Here is a 17353-nt window from a genome sequence, read left to right as displayed (position 1 = left end):
AGCAGGGTGAGAGGGAGCTGCCATAGGGAGAGAGGAGGACGGAACAACCGAAAGCCAGTAAGAGAGGAGCAAGGGGAAGGGAGCATCCCGATAGGCCAGGTGGGGCAAAAAATGGGAGGAGCCACAAAACAGACCACCAATCCCCAGTGGACCAGGGTGGTGGGACAAAGAATCCAGAGAGGAGAGAGGTGCCAAGACAACGCGCGATGCGTCGCGGACAGGAGGCGCTGAACAGGGGAAAAGGCTGTGCCACCCGAAGAGCTGGAAGTGCGCGCTGCGCTGGTTAAGGCGGTGCTGCAACAGAGCCTTGCCCTGCTCGAGGACGCCATTGCGGTAGGGAACATGACAGATCTAGACCTGTTTTTAGAACAAATAAGGCACAAAAAGGTGCCCTAAATGACCAGTGGAGGAATGAACCCCTCCCCCTTACTCCCCCAGTGGTCACTGACTCCCTCCTACACCCCAAAAATGTGAATAAAAATAGTACTTACAAGCCTCTACGATAGTCTCAGATGTTATAGCCAGAAAGCAGGTCCCTAGAGTAACCTTCAGACAGGTTGGACCCAGGCCCATATCCCCCTCTACCTGTTACACTTATAGTGAAAACTGTGAGTCCTCCTACACTCACCAAAAACTACTGTACCCACCTATAGGAAACCCTTTCACCCTTAAGGGCTATTGTGGTGGTGTACAGTTGGGTTTAGCTGGGTTTTGGAGGGCTTCACTATGCAATATAAGCAGATAATGGTGAGATGTGTATCTGGGAGCTGCTTTTATATGAAGTCCACAGCAATGGCTTCCGAGGGTGTCCCATTGCTCTGCTGGGATGTCTGTGTTGCTGGCTCCTCCTACATCCCAATGCCTTGGTTTTGTGTGTTTTAGACTTTGACTTTTTTTTTCTTCTGAAAATGGACCAAAAGGATAAACGCAAATAGCACAAACCCATCTAGCATGTGGCCATTTTTAACAACAACAGCAGCAAAAAAAAAAAAAAAAAAGACAGACGTATTGCTGTTTTGAAAATAGCTATATTTCCTATTCAGATTTGGGATGTTTAGCGCAAAACGTCCAAAGTTGAAAATGCCCCTAAGTGCTTTGAAAATAGGCCTCCATGTTACGATGTTAGAAAGGAACATCTTGAACCCCTACACTTGCATTTCGTCCACAAAAGAGGTGATGGTGAACGGTGGACAGTGAAGAGACGGTGCCCTTCTGCTTCCCTTACCTACAGCTCTCCGGAGGGTCAGCAGGACGCTTCTTTCTCTCCTCAGTCCTGTGTTCATCTCACTCGACTTCCTCTTCTTGTGCTTTGCTTCTAACACAGGAAGGTTTGTGGGTGTTTTGGGTTCCTGTCACAAGGTTTCTCAATCCTGGCATCTTATGCATAGGGCAGCAGGACCCACAGTGTCTCTCTCCTCGGTGGAGCTGCTCAGGGGCAGATCCAAGGGAACATGCCTGGAGCATAATAAGACCTCCCTTGTCTCCTGAAGATGGATCTATGCCTGAGTGGGAAGGCAAGGAGGCAGAATACTTTGGAGTAGTTTAGGTAAGTTACTTCCGGTTTCCTCTGACCAGGAGGAAATTTGCTCGGCATGGCTCAAACCTTCACCCTGCTCTTCTGACCCAGCAATGCAGCCTGTCTCTGGCCATGCAGTCCAGCTCAGAAATATCTGACAGGACCCCAAAGGGTACCTCCACTTCTTTGTGGTCCCTCCCAGTCCCACCCAGGGAACCGTGATGGCTTCCCAAGCCTACTGAGCTAAAAAAATGCTTATGGACTTTTCCTCTAGGAATTTCAAACCCAGCTTTTCACAACATCTTCTTGAAACAGAATCCACAGCTTAGCTGTATGCAGAGTGAAAAACAAATATTTTTTTTTAACATAGCAATAATCATTCCCTCTTTACCCATCTCTCTTTCTCTCTCTTGTAATCCTGACATGTCTTTTTTTCTTTTTTTTTATATGGAGTGGCCAGAACTGCACGCAACACTCGAGGTGTAGTAACACAGAGTCAAAATGTTATTCTCTGCTTTATTCTCCATCCCTTTTCCAAATGATTCCTAACATTCCATTTCTTTTATGATTATCACCACACACAGAGCTGAGGATTTTAACCTGTTTTCCACAAGGACCTAAGATCCTTTTCCTGGGTGGTGACTCCTAACTCACAGAACCCAGCTTTTTCTTCCTGTAGTTGCGATTATTTTTCCCTGGGTAAAATCACTAGTTTGCACTTGTTCACATTAAATTTCTTCCAGCTTCACTAAATCCCTCTGCAATTCCTTAAAGTCCACTTAGTGATTTAACAACTTTGAAGCAGTTTGTGTTATCTGCAAATTTAGGGCCCTGTTTACTAAGCTGTGTTATAGGCGTGTTAGTGTTTTTAACGTGTGTTAACCGTGTACACGCCTACAATATCTTATAGGTACCTACATGGTTAGCGCACATGCTAATTGTAGGCGCGTTAAAAATGCTAATTCGCCTTAGTAAACAGGGCCCTTAATTACTTCACTCATTACTCGCCATGAACTGTGGCGCTTTGAAGACTAATAAAATAAATTAATCTCTTTTCCAGATCATTTATAAATATGTTTTAAAAAAATACTGGTCTCAGAACAGGCCCCTGGGGCACGCCATTATCCACCCTTCTGTTTCCAGTCGAGAACAGGTTATTTACTCTGATCCCAAGACCTTTCAGTTTCAAGAGTCCCTGAAAAAGGTATTTTGTCTCTGTTTATTGACACCTTCAAAAAAATCTAACAGATTGGTAAGGCAAGACTTCTCTCTGATAAATCCATACTGACTTTACTACTACTACTACTACTACTTAGCATTTCTATAGCGCTGCCAGGGTTACGCAGCGCTGTACAAGTTTAAACATGGGGAAGGACAGTCCCTGCTCAAGAGAGCTTACAATCTAAAGCAAGCCACGGCTATCCATATGGCCAGTAACTTTTTCAGAATAAGTTCCACCATTTTGCGTAGAATCAACTCCTGTAGATTCCCAGATCACTCTGGAGCCCCCTTTAAAGACTGCCATTACATCGACCACCTTCTGGTACCTTCTGATGGCACTGACAAAGGCAAGAGCTACTGGGGATCATTGCTGCCCAGACCACAAGACACCCCCCCCCCCCCCGATATTCAGCGTGGTTAGCTGCCAGTGCTGATCCTAGATATTCAATGCTGGGACATTTCCGTTGACCTATGACACAGGAGCAGTCGGCAAATGGTGTCTGGCAAAGCATGAGCGGGTCTGTCCTTGAAAAAGCAGTTGCGAAACATGAGTCATCTCGGACAACTTAGCCCCTGAGTCGACAAAGATAAGGGCACATAATATTTAAATAGCTTAGAAGAAACGCAAAATAAGAAAAGTTATTAGTATACAAAAAGACCAACGACAAAGTGTGTGCATAAGACTTGATGGCATGAGATTGGACCTAGTGAGCAGCACAGCTGAGGTCTTTGTACATAATACGAGTATGAATGTCTAGCTGCAGTTAAATGTTCAACAGACATTGTTAATGGGCTCTTTAACCTTCGACAGTCCAGTGCTCATAGGCTTACTGGCTATAGTATTAACATAGTAATGAGCTGCTTTGCATGCATTTGCATGTTTTGCATCTCATTGTTATGTAATGCAGGGTGCCTTAAATAAAGCTGCATTAGAGCCCTTTAACATGCATTAAGGGGCAAACAAGGTGGGTTATTGCCCTGACACCCTCACATCAGTATCCAGCTTCATTTCTTTCTAATTAACTCATGTCATCATAGATTCTGAAAAATAAAGAACAATCTACATGTGGTCAGTGAAACTGATCTTTTATTTTACAGTTGCATAAGTTATCTCGTTAACTAGCGGACTCATCTCTCTGCTTCTAAGTCTCCCCAAATCTAGCAGTTCTGAAACCACGGATGAGGCAGTGGATCAATTCTATTCATAGACAGCAAAGATGCAAAGGGCAGGGATCTTTGAGTGACAGGAAGGATACAGATGGTTTTAAGAAAAGCAACCGATATAACCGGTTATCTGCTAGCCGCTAACTGGTAATATTCAGTGAGGGACAGGTGCCCACTGAATATTGCCAGATAGCCAATTATGGGGCATTTAACTGGCCAGGTGCAGATCCTTTCCGGTTAAATGCTTTTGAATATTGGGGAGGGAGGAGGTGTTCTTCTTCCTTCACCCTGGGGTCTCTCATAACTTCAAAAACAATCCTGCTCACACACTGATTAGGCCTTTTCCTGATGTCAGTGAGAATGGCTGAGATTTTCATTTTTCTCAACAACTCACTAAAGGCAATTTCTTACAATATTAAGACACAAATATTAACCCTAAGTTTTCCAGATCTACATAAGTTAAATGCAACTGCGGTATCTTCCTTATTATTTTCACTCCAGTGATTACATGAAATTTGATTGTGTTATGATCACTGTTGCCGAGTGGTCCATCATCATTTCTCCTTGTGCCAGGTCTTCCATTGCAGTAAGAATTAGATCTACAGCAAATCCCCCACCCTCCACTGTAAGAATAGCCATATTAGGTCAAACCAATGGTCCATCTAGCCCAGTATCTGCTTCCAACAGTGGTCAATCCAGGTTACAAATACCTGGCAAGATCCCAAAACTGTACAATACATTTTATGCTGCTTATCCTAGAAATAACCAGTAGATTTTCCCCCAAGTCCATCTTAATAATGGATTATAGACATTTCTTTTAGGAAGTTATCCAAACCTTTTATAACCCTGCTAAGCTAACTGCTTTTACCACATTATACTACATGCTTACTAAAGCATGTCTCTCAAGAGGTTAATTTCTTAACTACAGAAACAAAGGCCTTCCCATTTCCCACTTCTGTTGGATCCTGAGGCCAGATTAGTCCTACAATGTTTGGGAGGAGAAGGAAGCTGCATCACACTAAATAAACGTCCATGCCTATATATTTAACTTTTTCTCCAGAACTCCAACTTCTGACTTCACATCCCAACATTATGATGAATAACAAATCAGAAAAGAGAAGACTGCACTGGAATGAGGCCCAACAACCTGGACTGGCAGCCCATAACCCAGGGTCTAAGGTTAGACAAACACGGGTCTGCTGTGAAGGTGACGACACACCACTGAAGGAGCTTCCTCTCTCCCTACAGGAAAAATGGACTCAAAGGTCTGCAACACTAAATGATCTGTTATAGCAATGAGGAGGAATGAGCCTCCTACCAGCCTCCACGTTTCCAGCTTGCAGTTTGATACCAGAACTTTCAAAATATGGGACATAGAGGATGTGGGAATACAACCTGTATGAGTGAGGGACACAGAGGATTTGGGGATATAGAGAATATGGGGGTACAAACTGTATGAGAAAGGAATACAGAGAGGATATGGGGGTACAGACTGTATGAGAAAGGAATACAGAGGATTTAAGGACAGGATGTGGGGATACAACCTGTATGAGTGAGGGACACAGAGGATTTGGGGATATAGAAAATATGGGGGTACAAACTGTATGAGTGAAAGATACAGAGGATTTGGGGATATAGAGGATATGGGGGAACAGACTGTATGAGTGAGGGATACAGAGGATTTAAGGACAGGATATGGGGGTACAGATTGTATGCGTGAGGGATACAGAGGATTTAGGGATATAGAGAATATGGGGGTACACTGTATGAGTGAGGGATAGAGAGGATATGGGGGTACAGATTGTATGAGAAAGGGATACAGAGGATTTAAGGACAGGATGTGGGGGTACAGATTGTATGTGTGAGGGATACAGAGAATTTGGGGATACAGAGAGGATGTGGGGGTACAGACTGTATGAGAAAGGGATACATAGGATTTAAGGACATAGGATGTGGGGGTACAGATTGTATGTGTGAAGGATACAGAGGATTTGGAGATACAGAGAGGATGTGGGGGTACAGACTGTACGAGTGAGGGATAGAAATGATCCAGGGACAGCACTTGAAAGGTTCAGTAAACACAACAGAATCACCCTCATGTTCTGTGGTCTTCATTGGTTGCCTTTAAAGGCCCAAAGTCAAGGTAAAGTCTGCTCATTTGGTCTTTAAAATTCTTTGTGGACTGGTAACAGCACATGTCATTCCCTTCTGCCTTTTCAACAGTCTACGAGAACATTACAATCAAATCGTTGCTTGACTTTAAATTTTCCAGCAACTAAAGGCATCAGATCTGGCATTGGGTTATCAAGTAGCAATATTCGTTGATATTGAAAACACTTTAGCAGGCCATAAACAGCCACTGACTGTTCGGGGTAAACATTGATTTTCAGCAGCAGTTAAGCTGTTATTGCCATTGAAAATAACTGGTTAGCATTGAAGTGAAAACCAGCTATTTTGTGGGGTTCCGGGAGCATAACAGCAGCTGACCATTTAAGTACTGATATTCAACACCTAACGGGCTCAGGGTAACCGAATAAGTGGGACCACAATCAGGGGTGTGCTGGTAAATTGTTAACAGGGGGCTCTCTCTCGCCAGCAAAGTAAAAGAGAATTCAGGAGGGGCCCAAGCCCACATTTTGGGATCCATTTGTTAAAGTAGCCATGGAGAACCGGCTCCCAAAATTCTTAAAAACTTAACAAACGGCTCTCGAGAGCCTGTGAGAGCCTGCTCCAGCACACCACTGGACCACATAAAAGTCAGTCCTATCTTTATGCAGTAACCCACGGCTGAATATCATCTTATGTGTTATCCAACTCCGCAAAAAAACAAATTTTCAATGTCGAAAAGGTCCGGTATTGAAAATCCAGGAGTAACAGCGGTAGCAATCAGCAAAACGCTGACCACCACCTGATCAACATTGACCCATGAGTTATGTGTCTTTTTGTCAAGATTTGAAAACATTTTTTTTTCTTGATGGTAATTTTGATAATATATATTTTATTTTAATTCTGACATTGTACAAACGTCTACTTCCAGTCTTTTGTAATCTGCCTTCAAACCGAAGGGTTAAAGATCTGTGTTGTTAGTAAGTAGAATCTGCTCATGTAACAGGGAAAAGCAAACAGCTGAAGGGAGACAGATTTCTGGATGGGACTGGAAACAGAACCAGCGCCTTGCACACCGCAAACTAAGTCAGGAGACTCACAATATTCTCTCAGCCTGGAAGCTATGGAAAAAACCCCTGCATGAGATTGAAGGTAAGTTAGGATGCAGACAGACGTTCACTGACCCGTCACATGGGATGATGGGAGACAGTGAGCACAGCACAGCGTGTGACTGGGTGTTACAGCAGGGTCAGTGTGTGTTCTGGATGTTACATAGATCAGTGTCTGGCTGCAGTTGTTATAACAGTGTGTGTCACAGGGGCAAAGTGAGTGTTGGGGGTTGTTATTGTGAGGTCAGTGTGGGTCTGGTGTTGTTATAGTCAGGGCCACCGAGAGACCCAGCTGGGTGCAAGGCAGGACTGGACCACCGCATGCATGCCATGTCCCACCACCTGGGCTGCCAACGCCACGCCCCCACCTGGGCCTCCGCTGCACCTCCCCCACTTGGGCTGCCATGCTGTGCCCCCCCCACTCAAGCCGCCACTGCATCGCCCCCCCCCCCACTAAGGCTGTACCACCCCCCTAACTTGTGCTGCCCCCCCCACTCAGACCACCACCGCCCGCATACCCCCTTACCTTCCTGTCTCAGTGACTGCTACTGTCCTCTCCTGCTCCTGTGGGCCGGGAATCGCAATAATCCAGGTCCTGGGCAGCAGGAGCCGGAGAGACAGACCCGGAAGCAGGCAGGCAGGCAGGAAGGTAGGTATGAAGAAGCTAGCCAGCACTGGAGGCCAGGCCCTGGGAATTTGTCCCCTGCCCAAATTCCCTTATATGGAGGTTAAACCCCACCCCGTGAATCCCATGATGCACTGGGCATGGCAGGAGAAGGGAGTGATAGTTCTCCTCCTCCAACGTCACAGGTACAGGCGAGGGGTTTGGGCTGGGGGGTTCTCTCCACCACTAGCTCACCAGGGAAAATATTTTGATGGGGGGGGGGGAACAAGTCGGGCCCTCTGTTGCGGGTCACACTGGGGTGAGGACAGGGGGACCATCAGGCTGATTTTGTTTTTACATGTGGGGTCCAGGGTCCACTGGATCCCCAAGGCCTTATAGATGAGGAGGGATCCAGGGTCCACAGGACCACCGGAGCTGACACTGACAGCCCAGGCTGCCTTGTCAGAGCAAGGGGAGAGGCTCTCTCCTTAACTCTAATGCCAGCTGGCATAGGGTTAAGGTGGTAGAAGCATCTCTGACTGTGAGCGTAGTTCTCAGATCGTGAGGGAGGAATACCAGTGAGCTAATTTAAATGTAACTAAAATGTGATATTCTATGGCGCAGTCATTGTTTGTTGCTCTAGAGCCCTCTGATCATTCTGCGCAGGTAAATGCAGGCACTAGTGGCCTTTGCGCACGAATTTACCTTTGATCATCTCTCTATGAGGTTGGAAGTGAGCTCCTTAAGGCAGGGAATAGGTATGTTAGCCTGTCTGGCCGGGAAAGTGGGGCTCAAGCAGAGAGCAGGACAGGGAGGGCTTGAGCAAGGATTCTCCCAGGGTGTTTTGTCTTGGCTGCAGTACCTGAGGGGAATGGCCCCAACTCAAGACGTTTGTATCCTATGTTGCAAGGAGCTTCAAGTCTATATCTCCAGGTATTTCCGTGATTGTGTGAGAGGTAACTGAAGACTTCCACCGTAGGCCAATTATCCCTTGGCTGTTTGAACTATGGAGCTGTGTCTGGGACAGGCTATGGGAACTGTGATTAAGCTTGAGAAAGCTTATTGCATATTGACCTGTGGAGCCATGACAGGGACAGGCTACCGAAACTGTAACTGTGCTTGAAGAAACTTTAGTATAAGCAGCACCAAGCTTGTGAAGAATCAGGGCTGGCTATTGTGTACTTAAATACCTGCAACCTGTTTGTGATACATTTTGTGAGGTCCTGAGCTAGCCGCTAATCCGCTCTACCACACCGGTGTTGTAATAGCAGGGCCAGTGTGTGATTGGGGTTGCTGTAGGAGACACAGTGTGAATCTTGTGTTTTTCCGTGTCCCCTCTGAGTGGGGGTCCTACAACTGTGAGGGGTAGTGGTTCAATATTGTGTTTTCAAATGCTAGGCACAATCAGGTTCTCTGGAGTCCTGCAGAGCTTGCCTGTCCCTCCTTATTGAAAATGTGATATGGAAACAGCACCCCAGTGGTGTACCAAGGGGGGGGGGGGGCGGTGGGGGCGGTCCGCCCCGGGTGCATGCTGCTGGGGGGTGCCGCAGTGCGCGCCTGTCGGCTCTGAGTTCGCTAACTTCGCTCGTTCACTGCAGCTGCAGCTCCCTCTGCCCTGGAACAGGTTACTTCCTGCTCTGGGGCAGAGGGAGCTGCAGCGAACGAGCGAAGTTAGCGAACTCGGAGCCAACAGGCGCACGCCTCAGCACCCCCCCCCCCCCAGCGGCGTGCACCCGGGGGGATGTCATTTCGCCGGGGGGGGGGAGGTGTCATTTCACGGGGGGGGGGGGGGGGCGCATCGGCGATCCGCCCCGGGTGTCATCCAGGCTAGGAATGCCACTGCAGCACCCCTCCCCCCCCTCCGGCAGTACTATAGGGACTCCAGCTCGGCTTAGAGGGAACAGTATAAAAGTGTCTGGTTTTGTTATATAGTAGGTGTTAGTGTGTAATTAGGGTTTTACATCAGGGTCGGTGTTTGCGCTGGTGTGTGATATGATAACGTCTCTTTCTTTGTTTTCTCTAGGGTGCTTTGGCTCTGGATGTGTCTCCTATTTTATTTTATTGCGTTTCTTGTTCTTCCTGAATTTCATTTTTGTTCCTCTGTTCGCTGGGTTTGTGCTTGTGCCCACCTCATTCTTCAACAAAACCCCAGAAGTGCCAGCAGTCGAAACACTGAACCAGACAACAGGTGAGTGAGTGACTCTCTGTATCAGAACCAAAGCCAGAACCAGTGTTAATGGTGTGGACCAGAGGCGTAGCCAGACAGCAGATTTTGGGTGGGCCTAGGCAAGAAGTGGGTGGGCACTAAATGTTCTCTCCCCCACCCCCACAATAAAAAAAATATCTCAGCTGGTGGGAAAATGCTTCTCTCCAGTCTCCACCTTGGTAGTCTGCAGTAGGCATGTGTTGAAAACTGAGCATGTGAAGGTGCCAGTATTGTGGAGAGCAGCATTTTCATTACCATGTGCTACTGTTGGATGGGCCTGAGCCCTAAGTGGATGGGCCCGGCCCACCCAGGCTCACCTGTGGCTATGCCACTGGTGCGGACTCTGTAGTAAAAGAGCGGTTTCAAACCTGGTCCATATAAATCGAACATGGTCTTCTGATGTGCAGGGACTAGACGAAGGAGCAGAACAGACTCCCAGTGGAGGTGGTAGAGATGAGGGATAGTATCTGATTTCAGGAAAGCCAGGGACAAGCAGAAAGAATCTCGAAAGGAGAGGAAGGGATTATAGAGATTAGTAATGGCTGTAGAAGGTCAGCCTGGACAGGTGGTATGGTGTTTATCATTTTCTCGGTTTCTATGCACAAAGGATCTCTGAGGGAGAAGAAGGTATTGTAATGGGTGTAGTTGGGCAGTCTGGAGAGGATGTATAGTCTTTATCAGCTGTCATTTTCGGTTTCTATTGCATGGACATGGGAGATATCACAAGGGAGGGGTGTCTTCTTCATCTCCAGCAGCTGCTTCGTGTTGGTGTCTGATTCTTTCTGTTTTAGATATACAATGTAAGAACTTCAGCTACAGAACACAGGGTGCAGCAACTCAGACAGAGAAAGTTTTCCTAGACATCTTCACCGGTGAAGTGAGTGTGAATCTTCCATCAAAGAACATCAAATGCCCATCCTCTTCTACTCACTACTACAGTGCTGAACCCCATCACTTACAGCTTTCTACAGCTGCTGTTATAACCCTGCTCCCCTCGTTCTCAGGATCCTACAGTTGCTGTTATAACCCTGCTTCCTTCATTCCCAGGATCCTACAGCTGCTGTTAAAACCCTGCTCCCCTCATTCTCAGGATCCTACAGCTGCTGTTATAACCCTGTTTCCCTCATTCCCAGGATCCTACAGCTGCTGTTATAACCCTGCTTCCCTCATTCCCAGGATCCTACAGCTGCTGTTATAACCCTGCTTCCCTCATTCCCAGGATCCTACAGCTGCTGTTATAACCCTGCTCCCCTCATTCCCAGGATCCTACAGTTGCTGTTATAACCCTGCTCCCCTCATTCTCAGGATCCTACAGCCGCTGTTATAACCCTGCTTCCCTCATTCCCAGGATCCTACAGCTGCTGTTATAACCCTGTTTCCCTCATTCCCAGGATCCTACAGCTGCTGTTATAACCCTGCTTCCTTCATTCCCAGGATCCTACAGCTGCTGTTAAAACCCTGCTTCCCTCATTCCCAGGATCCTACAGCTGCTGTTAAAACCCTGCTTCCCTCATTCTGAGGATCCTGAAGACAGTGCAATAGTCTTCTTTCTCTCTTCTGCAGTAAAATGTTGGGGACGTTTATGTGTCTGAATGTCATGCTGTCTGCTTCAGGGTATCCTGGAAACATCTTTCCTCTTCTATGGGCACTATAGATTCTTGGACACCATGGGCCTAGGCTACAGCATCCGCATGGCATACCTGCTGACTATTCTGGGATATCTCATTCTCTGCTTCCTCTGGGTTGGAAGACGGTAAGAGCCAGACCACTGAGTTAAACTGGGAGTTTGTACCCTATAGATATCTTGAGGTTGACTCCTACCTTTGGGCTGTGTCAGGGGATGGTGAAGTGTTCTCTGCTAAGATGCAGACAGCAGTCCACCAGCAAGAGGGGTGCCATCCAGTCTTTTCCATTGAGTGTCACATGTATGATTATCTCCCAGTTGGTGAGATGTCATATGTGTGCGCCCAATGCAAAGAGTTCCTATCTCTCAGGGAGTGGGTCTGTTCTCAAGGCTAGAGTAGCAGACTTGGAGGAGCTGAGGGAGACAGAGAGGTACATTGAGGAGGCCTACAGGGATGTTGTAGAGAAGTACCACCTCCAGTCTGGCAGCCCCTCTGCTGCCTTGGAGGAGGGAGGTCTCCTAGAAGGAAAACATCACCCTGGCACAGCTGGAAGTAATCTTGTAGCCAGGACCAGCCCACCAGGGAATGCAATATCCTCTCACACTGGGGATGTGTCTCAGGAACTTCTCCCAGGAGGAAAGGATTAGGACAGCTGTTATAGTTGGAGATTCGATTATTAGGCATGTAGAAGCTAGCTGGGTGGCTGCTGGATGTGAGGACTGACTGGTCACTTGTCTGCCTGGTGCTGAGGAGGAGCCAGCTGTCTTGGTACATGTGGGTACCAATGACACAGGAAAATGTGGGAGAGAGGTTCTGGAAGCCAAATTTAGGCTCTTAGGTAGAAAGCTCAAATCCAGATCCTCTAGGGTAGCATTTTCTGAAATGCTACCCATTCCACACGCAGGGCCCAAGAGACAGGCAGAGCTCCAGAGTCTCAATGCGTGGATGAGACGATGGTGCAGGGAGGAGGGTTTTAGATTTCTTAGGAACTGGGCAACATTCTGGGGAAGGGGGAGCCTATTCTGAAAGGATGGGCTCCACCTTAACCAGGGTGGGACCAGGCTGCTGGCATCGGCATTTAAAAAGGAGATAGAGCAGCTTTTAAACTAGAAAGGGGGGAAGGCCGACGCAGCTTTTAAACTAGAAAGGGGGGAAGGCCGACAGTCGCTCAAAAGCGCATGGTTCGGGATAAGGTATCTTTCAAAGATATCACCAAAACAGGGAAGATAGGGTATCCTGATAGTGAGGTTGCAAAAGAGACCATATTAGATCAGTTTGTCTACAGGACAAACAAGAGATAAGGGAATATTAAAGTGAGGATGATAAAATAAGGGTTCTGAACAAGTGAATAAGGGTTAGGATTTAAAAGCAGCATCAAAAAGGTGGGTTTTTAGCTTAGATTTGAAGACGGCCAGAGATGGAGCTTGACGTACCGGCTCAGGAAGTCTATTCCAGGCATATGGTGCAGCAAGATAAAAGGAACGGAGTCTGGAGTTAGCAGTGGAGGAGAAGGGTACAGATAAGAGAGATTTACCAGTGAATGGAGTTCCCGGGGAGGAATGTAGGGAGAGATGAGAGTGGAGAGGTACTGAGGAGCTGCAGAGTGAATGCACTTACAGGTCAATAAGAGGAGTTGGAACTGTATGCAGAAATGGATAGGGAGCCAGTGAAGTGACTTGAGGAGAGGGCTAATATGAGCATAACGACACTGGCGGAATATTAGTCATGCAGCAGAATTTTGAACAGATTGAAGAGGAGAGAGATGGCTAAGTGGGAGACCTGTGAGAAGCAAGTTGCAATAGTCTAAGCAAGAGGTGATAAGAGTGTGGATGAGGGTTCTGGTAGTGTGCTCAGAAAGGAAAGGGTGAATTTTGCTGATATTATAGAGAAAGAAATGACAGGTTTTAGCAGTCTTCTGAATATGTGCAGAGAAGGAGAGGGAGGAGTCGAAGATGACCCCAAGGTTACGAGCTGATGAGACAGGAAGGATGAGAGTGTTATCCAAAGAAATAGAGACTGGGAGAGGAGGAGAGGTTGGTTTAGGGGGAAAGATAAGGAGCTCAGTCTTGGTCATGTTTAGTTTCAGATGGTGCTGAGACATCCAGGCAGCAATGTTAGACAGGCAGGCTGATACTTTGGCCTGGATTTCGGTTGAGATTTCTGGTGTGGAGAGGTAGATCTGGGACTCATCAGCGTAAAGATGATACTGAAAACCATGGGATGAGATCAGAGTACCAAGGGAAGAAGTATAGATGGGGAAAAGAAGAGGTCCCAGGACGGATCCCTGAGGTACACCAACTGACAGTGGGATAGAAGTAGATCCACTAGAGTATACACTAAAGGTACGCTGTGAGAGATAAGAAGAAAACCAGGAAAGAACAGAGCCCTGAAATCCAAGTGAGGACAGTGTATCAAGGAGTAGGCTGTGATCAACAGTGTCAAAAGCAGCAGATAGATTGAGAAGGATGAGGATAGAATAGAGACTTTTGGATCTGGCCAGGAACAGATCATTGGAGACTTTAGCCAGCGCTGTTTCAGTTGAATGAAGGGGGCGAAAGCCAGATTGAAGTGGATTAAGAATAGCTTGAGATGAAAGAAAGTCAAGGCAACAGCGGTGAACAGCACGTTCAAGTATCTTGGATAGGAAAGGGAGGAGGGAGATGGGGTGATAGTTGGAAGGCCAGGTAGTTTCCAATGAAGGTTTTTTAAGGAGTGGTGTGACAGATAAACGGGATGACAGTAGGAGAGATAGTGCTAAGTAGATGGGTGGGAATAGGATCAGAGGAACAGGTAGTTAGTTTCGAGGAGGAAATAAGATGTGTAGTTTCCTCTTCAGTGATTTCAGAAAAGGAAGAAAAGGAGGCAGGGGTTGGAGGGTTGAGAGAATGGACTAAGGGAAGGAGAGGTGGATGTGACCTGGTTGAGAATTCAAGTTTAATCTTGTGAACCTTATCATGAAAGAACTCAGCCAGAGTCTGGGGGGGGGGGGGGGGGGGGGGAAGTGAGGGGGGGGGTGGAGGTGAAGGCACTTTGAGGAGAGAGTTCAGTGTGGCAAAGAGGCGTCGAGGGTTTGAGCCAAGAGAATTTGTCAATTGGATGTAATAGTCCTGTTTGGCAAGTAAAAGAGCAGACTGGAAGGAGGTCAGCAAGAATTTGAAATGTATGAAGTCAGCATGGGCACGGGATTTCAGCCAAAGGCGTTCGGCAGAGCGGGCACAGGAACATAGGTAGTGGATTCTAGAGGTCAGCCAAGGCTGGGGTTTGGTATGTTTTTCAGAACGAGGAATGGGAGGAGCAAGAGTATCCAGAGCAGAGGAGAGAATAATATTATAGGAAGAGACAGCCTCATTGACAGACTTGGATAACATAGGGGTACAGAAGAGATTTGAAACACTGGAGGACAGAGTAGAAGGGTCAATAGCCTGAAGATTCCTAAATGTATTGGTTAAGATTGGACGGGACTGGGGAGGAGGGTGTTTAAGTGTGAAAGTTATCAGATGATGGTCAGAGAGGGGAAGAGTTGAGGTACAGAAACTGGAGAGTGAGCAGTTTGAGAAGAGGATAAGATCAAGACAGTGGCCATTCTGGTGAGTGGGGGCAGAGGAGCACAGTTGAAGATTGAAAGAGGATGTTAAAGCGAGAAACTGAGAAGAATGAGAGTCAGAGGGATCATTAGCATGAATGTTAAAATCCCCAAGAACAAGGGAAGGAGATGAAGGTTCAAGAAAGAAGGAAAGCCAGGCATCAAAGTCATTGAGAAAGGAAGAAAGGGACTTATCAGGGGGTCGATAAATGACTGCTACTCGGAGAGGCAGAGGAGCAAATAGATGGATGGAGTGGACTTCGAAGGAAGAAAAACAGTGAGACTGAGGTGGAAGAAGAGGTTGAAATCTACTAGAGGGAGAAAGTAGTAGAAGCCTAAGAAATAAGATGGGAGAGTTAGAATATATTGCACTAAATGAAAAGATAGATATAAAAGGCATCTCTGAGACCTGGTGGAAGGAGCATAACCAGTGGGACACTGTCATACCGGGGTACAAATATATCGTAGTAATAGGGTAGATCGAATTGGTGGAGGGGTAGATTGTAAAGGAGAGCCTTGAATCAAATAGATTGAAAATTCTGCAGGAAACAAAACACATCTTGGAATCACTGAATTGAAATTCTATGCGTAAAGGGGAAAATGGTAGTGATAGGAGTGTACTACCATCCACCTGGCCAGGATGAACAGACAGATGCAGAAATGTTAAAGAAAATTAAGGATGCAAACAAACTGGGCAACACAATAATAATGGGTGATTTCAATGACCAACTAATATCACAACCAAATTCTACTCAAAAATATCAGTGTATTGAAGGTGTTATTAATTTAATTTATTCATGAAAATATGTGGAGAAAAAAAGACTTCAGAAACCATGGAGAAATCTCTTAAAGGAGAACCTTTTCAAATATTCAGAGAAACTCCTCTTCAATCACTAGTCTTCACAAAAAAAACTCCACTCTTCATTCATGAAATACTTATACAAACACCTTTTACAATACACTAGGGTAGAGGCGTTATTTCAACAACATATATCCAGTGAAAAAACATTCATTTGTAACTTAGCTTGAATAGTAATGATGCCACTGGTCCACATTAATTTTCACAGTCTTCGATGTCCATAAAGCCCAACAGGAGACCCTGTTTTGCCACCATCGGGCTGTTTCAAGGGCTAGACACTGCATCCAAATTATCAAGCTTCTCACATTCACCACACTCTGTGCCTCTTCATGGCGTCTTTAAAACTGGTTAAAAGATAGAAAACAGAGAGTAGGGTTAAATGGTCAGTATTCTCAATGGAGAAGGGTAGTTAGTGGGGTTCCCCAGGGGTCTGTGCTGGGACCGCTGCTTTTTAACATATTTATAAATGACCTAGAGAGGGGAGTAACTAGTGAGAAAATTACATTTGCTGACGACACAAAGTTATTCAAACTTGTTAAATCATAAGAGGATTGTGAAAAATTACAAGAGGACCTTACGAGACTGGGAGACTGGGCATCTAAATGGCAGATGACATTTAATGTGAGCAAGTGCAAAGTGATGCATGTGGGAAAGAGGAACCCAAATTATAGCTACGTAATGCAAGGGTCCACATTAGGAGTCACTGACCAGGAAAGGGATGTAGGCGTCATTGTTGATGATATGTTGAAACCTTCTGCTCAGTGTGTGGCAGCGACTAAGAAAGTAATAGAATGTTAGGTATTATTAGGAAAGGAATGGAAAACAAAAATGAGGACGTTATAATGCCTTTTTATCACTCCATGGTGCGACTGTGTTCAGTTCTGGTCACTGCATCTCAAAAAAGATATAGTGCAATTACAAAAGGTACAGAGAAGGGTGATGAAAATGATAAAGGGGATGGGACGACTTCCCTATGAGGAAAGGCTAAAGCAGCTGGGGCTCTTTAGCTTGGAGAAAAGACGGCTGAGGGGAGATATGATAGAGGTCTATAAAATAATGAATGGATTGGAATGGGTAGACGTGAATCGCTTGTTTACTGTTTCCAAAAATACTAGGACTAGGGGGCATGCAATGAAGCTACTAAATAGTAAATTTAAAACAAATCAGAGAAAATATTTCTTCACTTAATGTGTAATTAAACTCTGGAATTTGTTGCCAGAGAATGTAGTAAAAGCAGTTAGCTTTGCGGGGTTTATTAAAGGTTTGGATGGCTTCCTAAAAAAAAAGTCCGTAAGCCATTATTAAAATGGACTTGGGGAAAATCCACTGCTTATTTCTAGGATAAGCAGCATAAAATGTA

The 17353-nt window shown here is 46.0% G+C and overlaps 2 protein-coding genes across 4 annotated transcripts in view; one reads left to right on the top strand and one right to left on the bottom strand.

Annotated features, from left to right (window-relative positions):
* The window catches only part of TMC6 (transmembrane channel like 6), a 47891-nt gene extending 46577 nt beyond the window's left edge, over positions 1–1314 (bottom strand). Inside the window, exon 1 of the mRNA XM_030208659.1 lies at positions 1226–1314. The gene's annotated coding sequence lies outside the window, so the exon portion shown is untranslated. The remainder of the gene's footprint in view (positions 1–1225) is intronic.
* Positions 1315–1393: 79 nt separating this feature from the next.
* The window catches only part of TMC8 (transmembrane channel like 8), a 40464-nt gene continuing 24504 nt past the window's right edge, over positions 1394–17353 (top strand). Inside the window, exons 1-6 of one of the 3 annotated variants that reach the window (XM_030208665.1) lie at positions 1394–1546; positions 4962–5166; positions 7014–7159; positions 9744–9908; positions 10718–10803; positions 11540–11679. In XM_030208665.1, coding sequence (XP_030064525.1) covers positions 4994–5166; positions 7014–7159; positions 9744–9908; positions 10718–10803; positions 11540–11679 — 710 coding nt within the window. In that variant the 5' untranslated portion in view covers positions 1394–1546; positions 4962–4993. Of the gene's footprint in view, positions 1547–2666; positions 2721–4961; positions 5167–7013; positions 7160–9743; positions 9909–10717; positions 10804–11539; positions 11680–17353 lie in introns of those variants that run through there. The other 2 variants (XM_030208662.1, XM_030208664.1) reach the window with 2 other exon arrangements.

This window comes from Microcaecilia unicolor, chromosome 6, assembly GCF_901765095.1.
Source record: "Microcaecilia unicolor chromosome 6, aMicUni1.1, whole genome shotgun sequence".
NCBI classification, from domain to species: Eukaryota; Metazoa; Chordata; class Amphibia; order Gymnophiona; family Siphonopidae; genus Microcaecilia; species Microcaecilia unicolor.
This window is presented reverse-complemented; position numbering and strand designations above follow the sequence as displayed.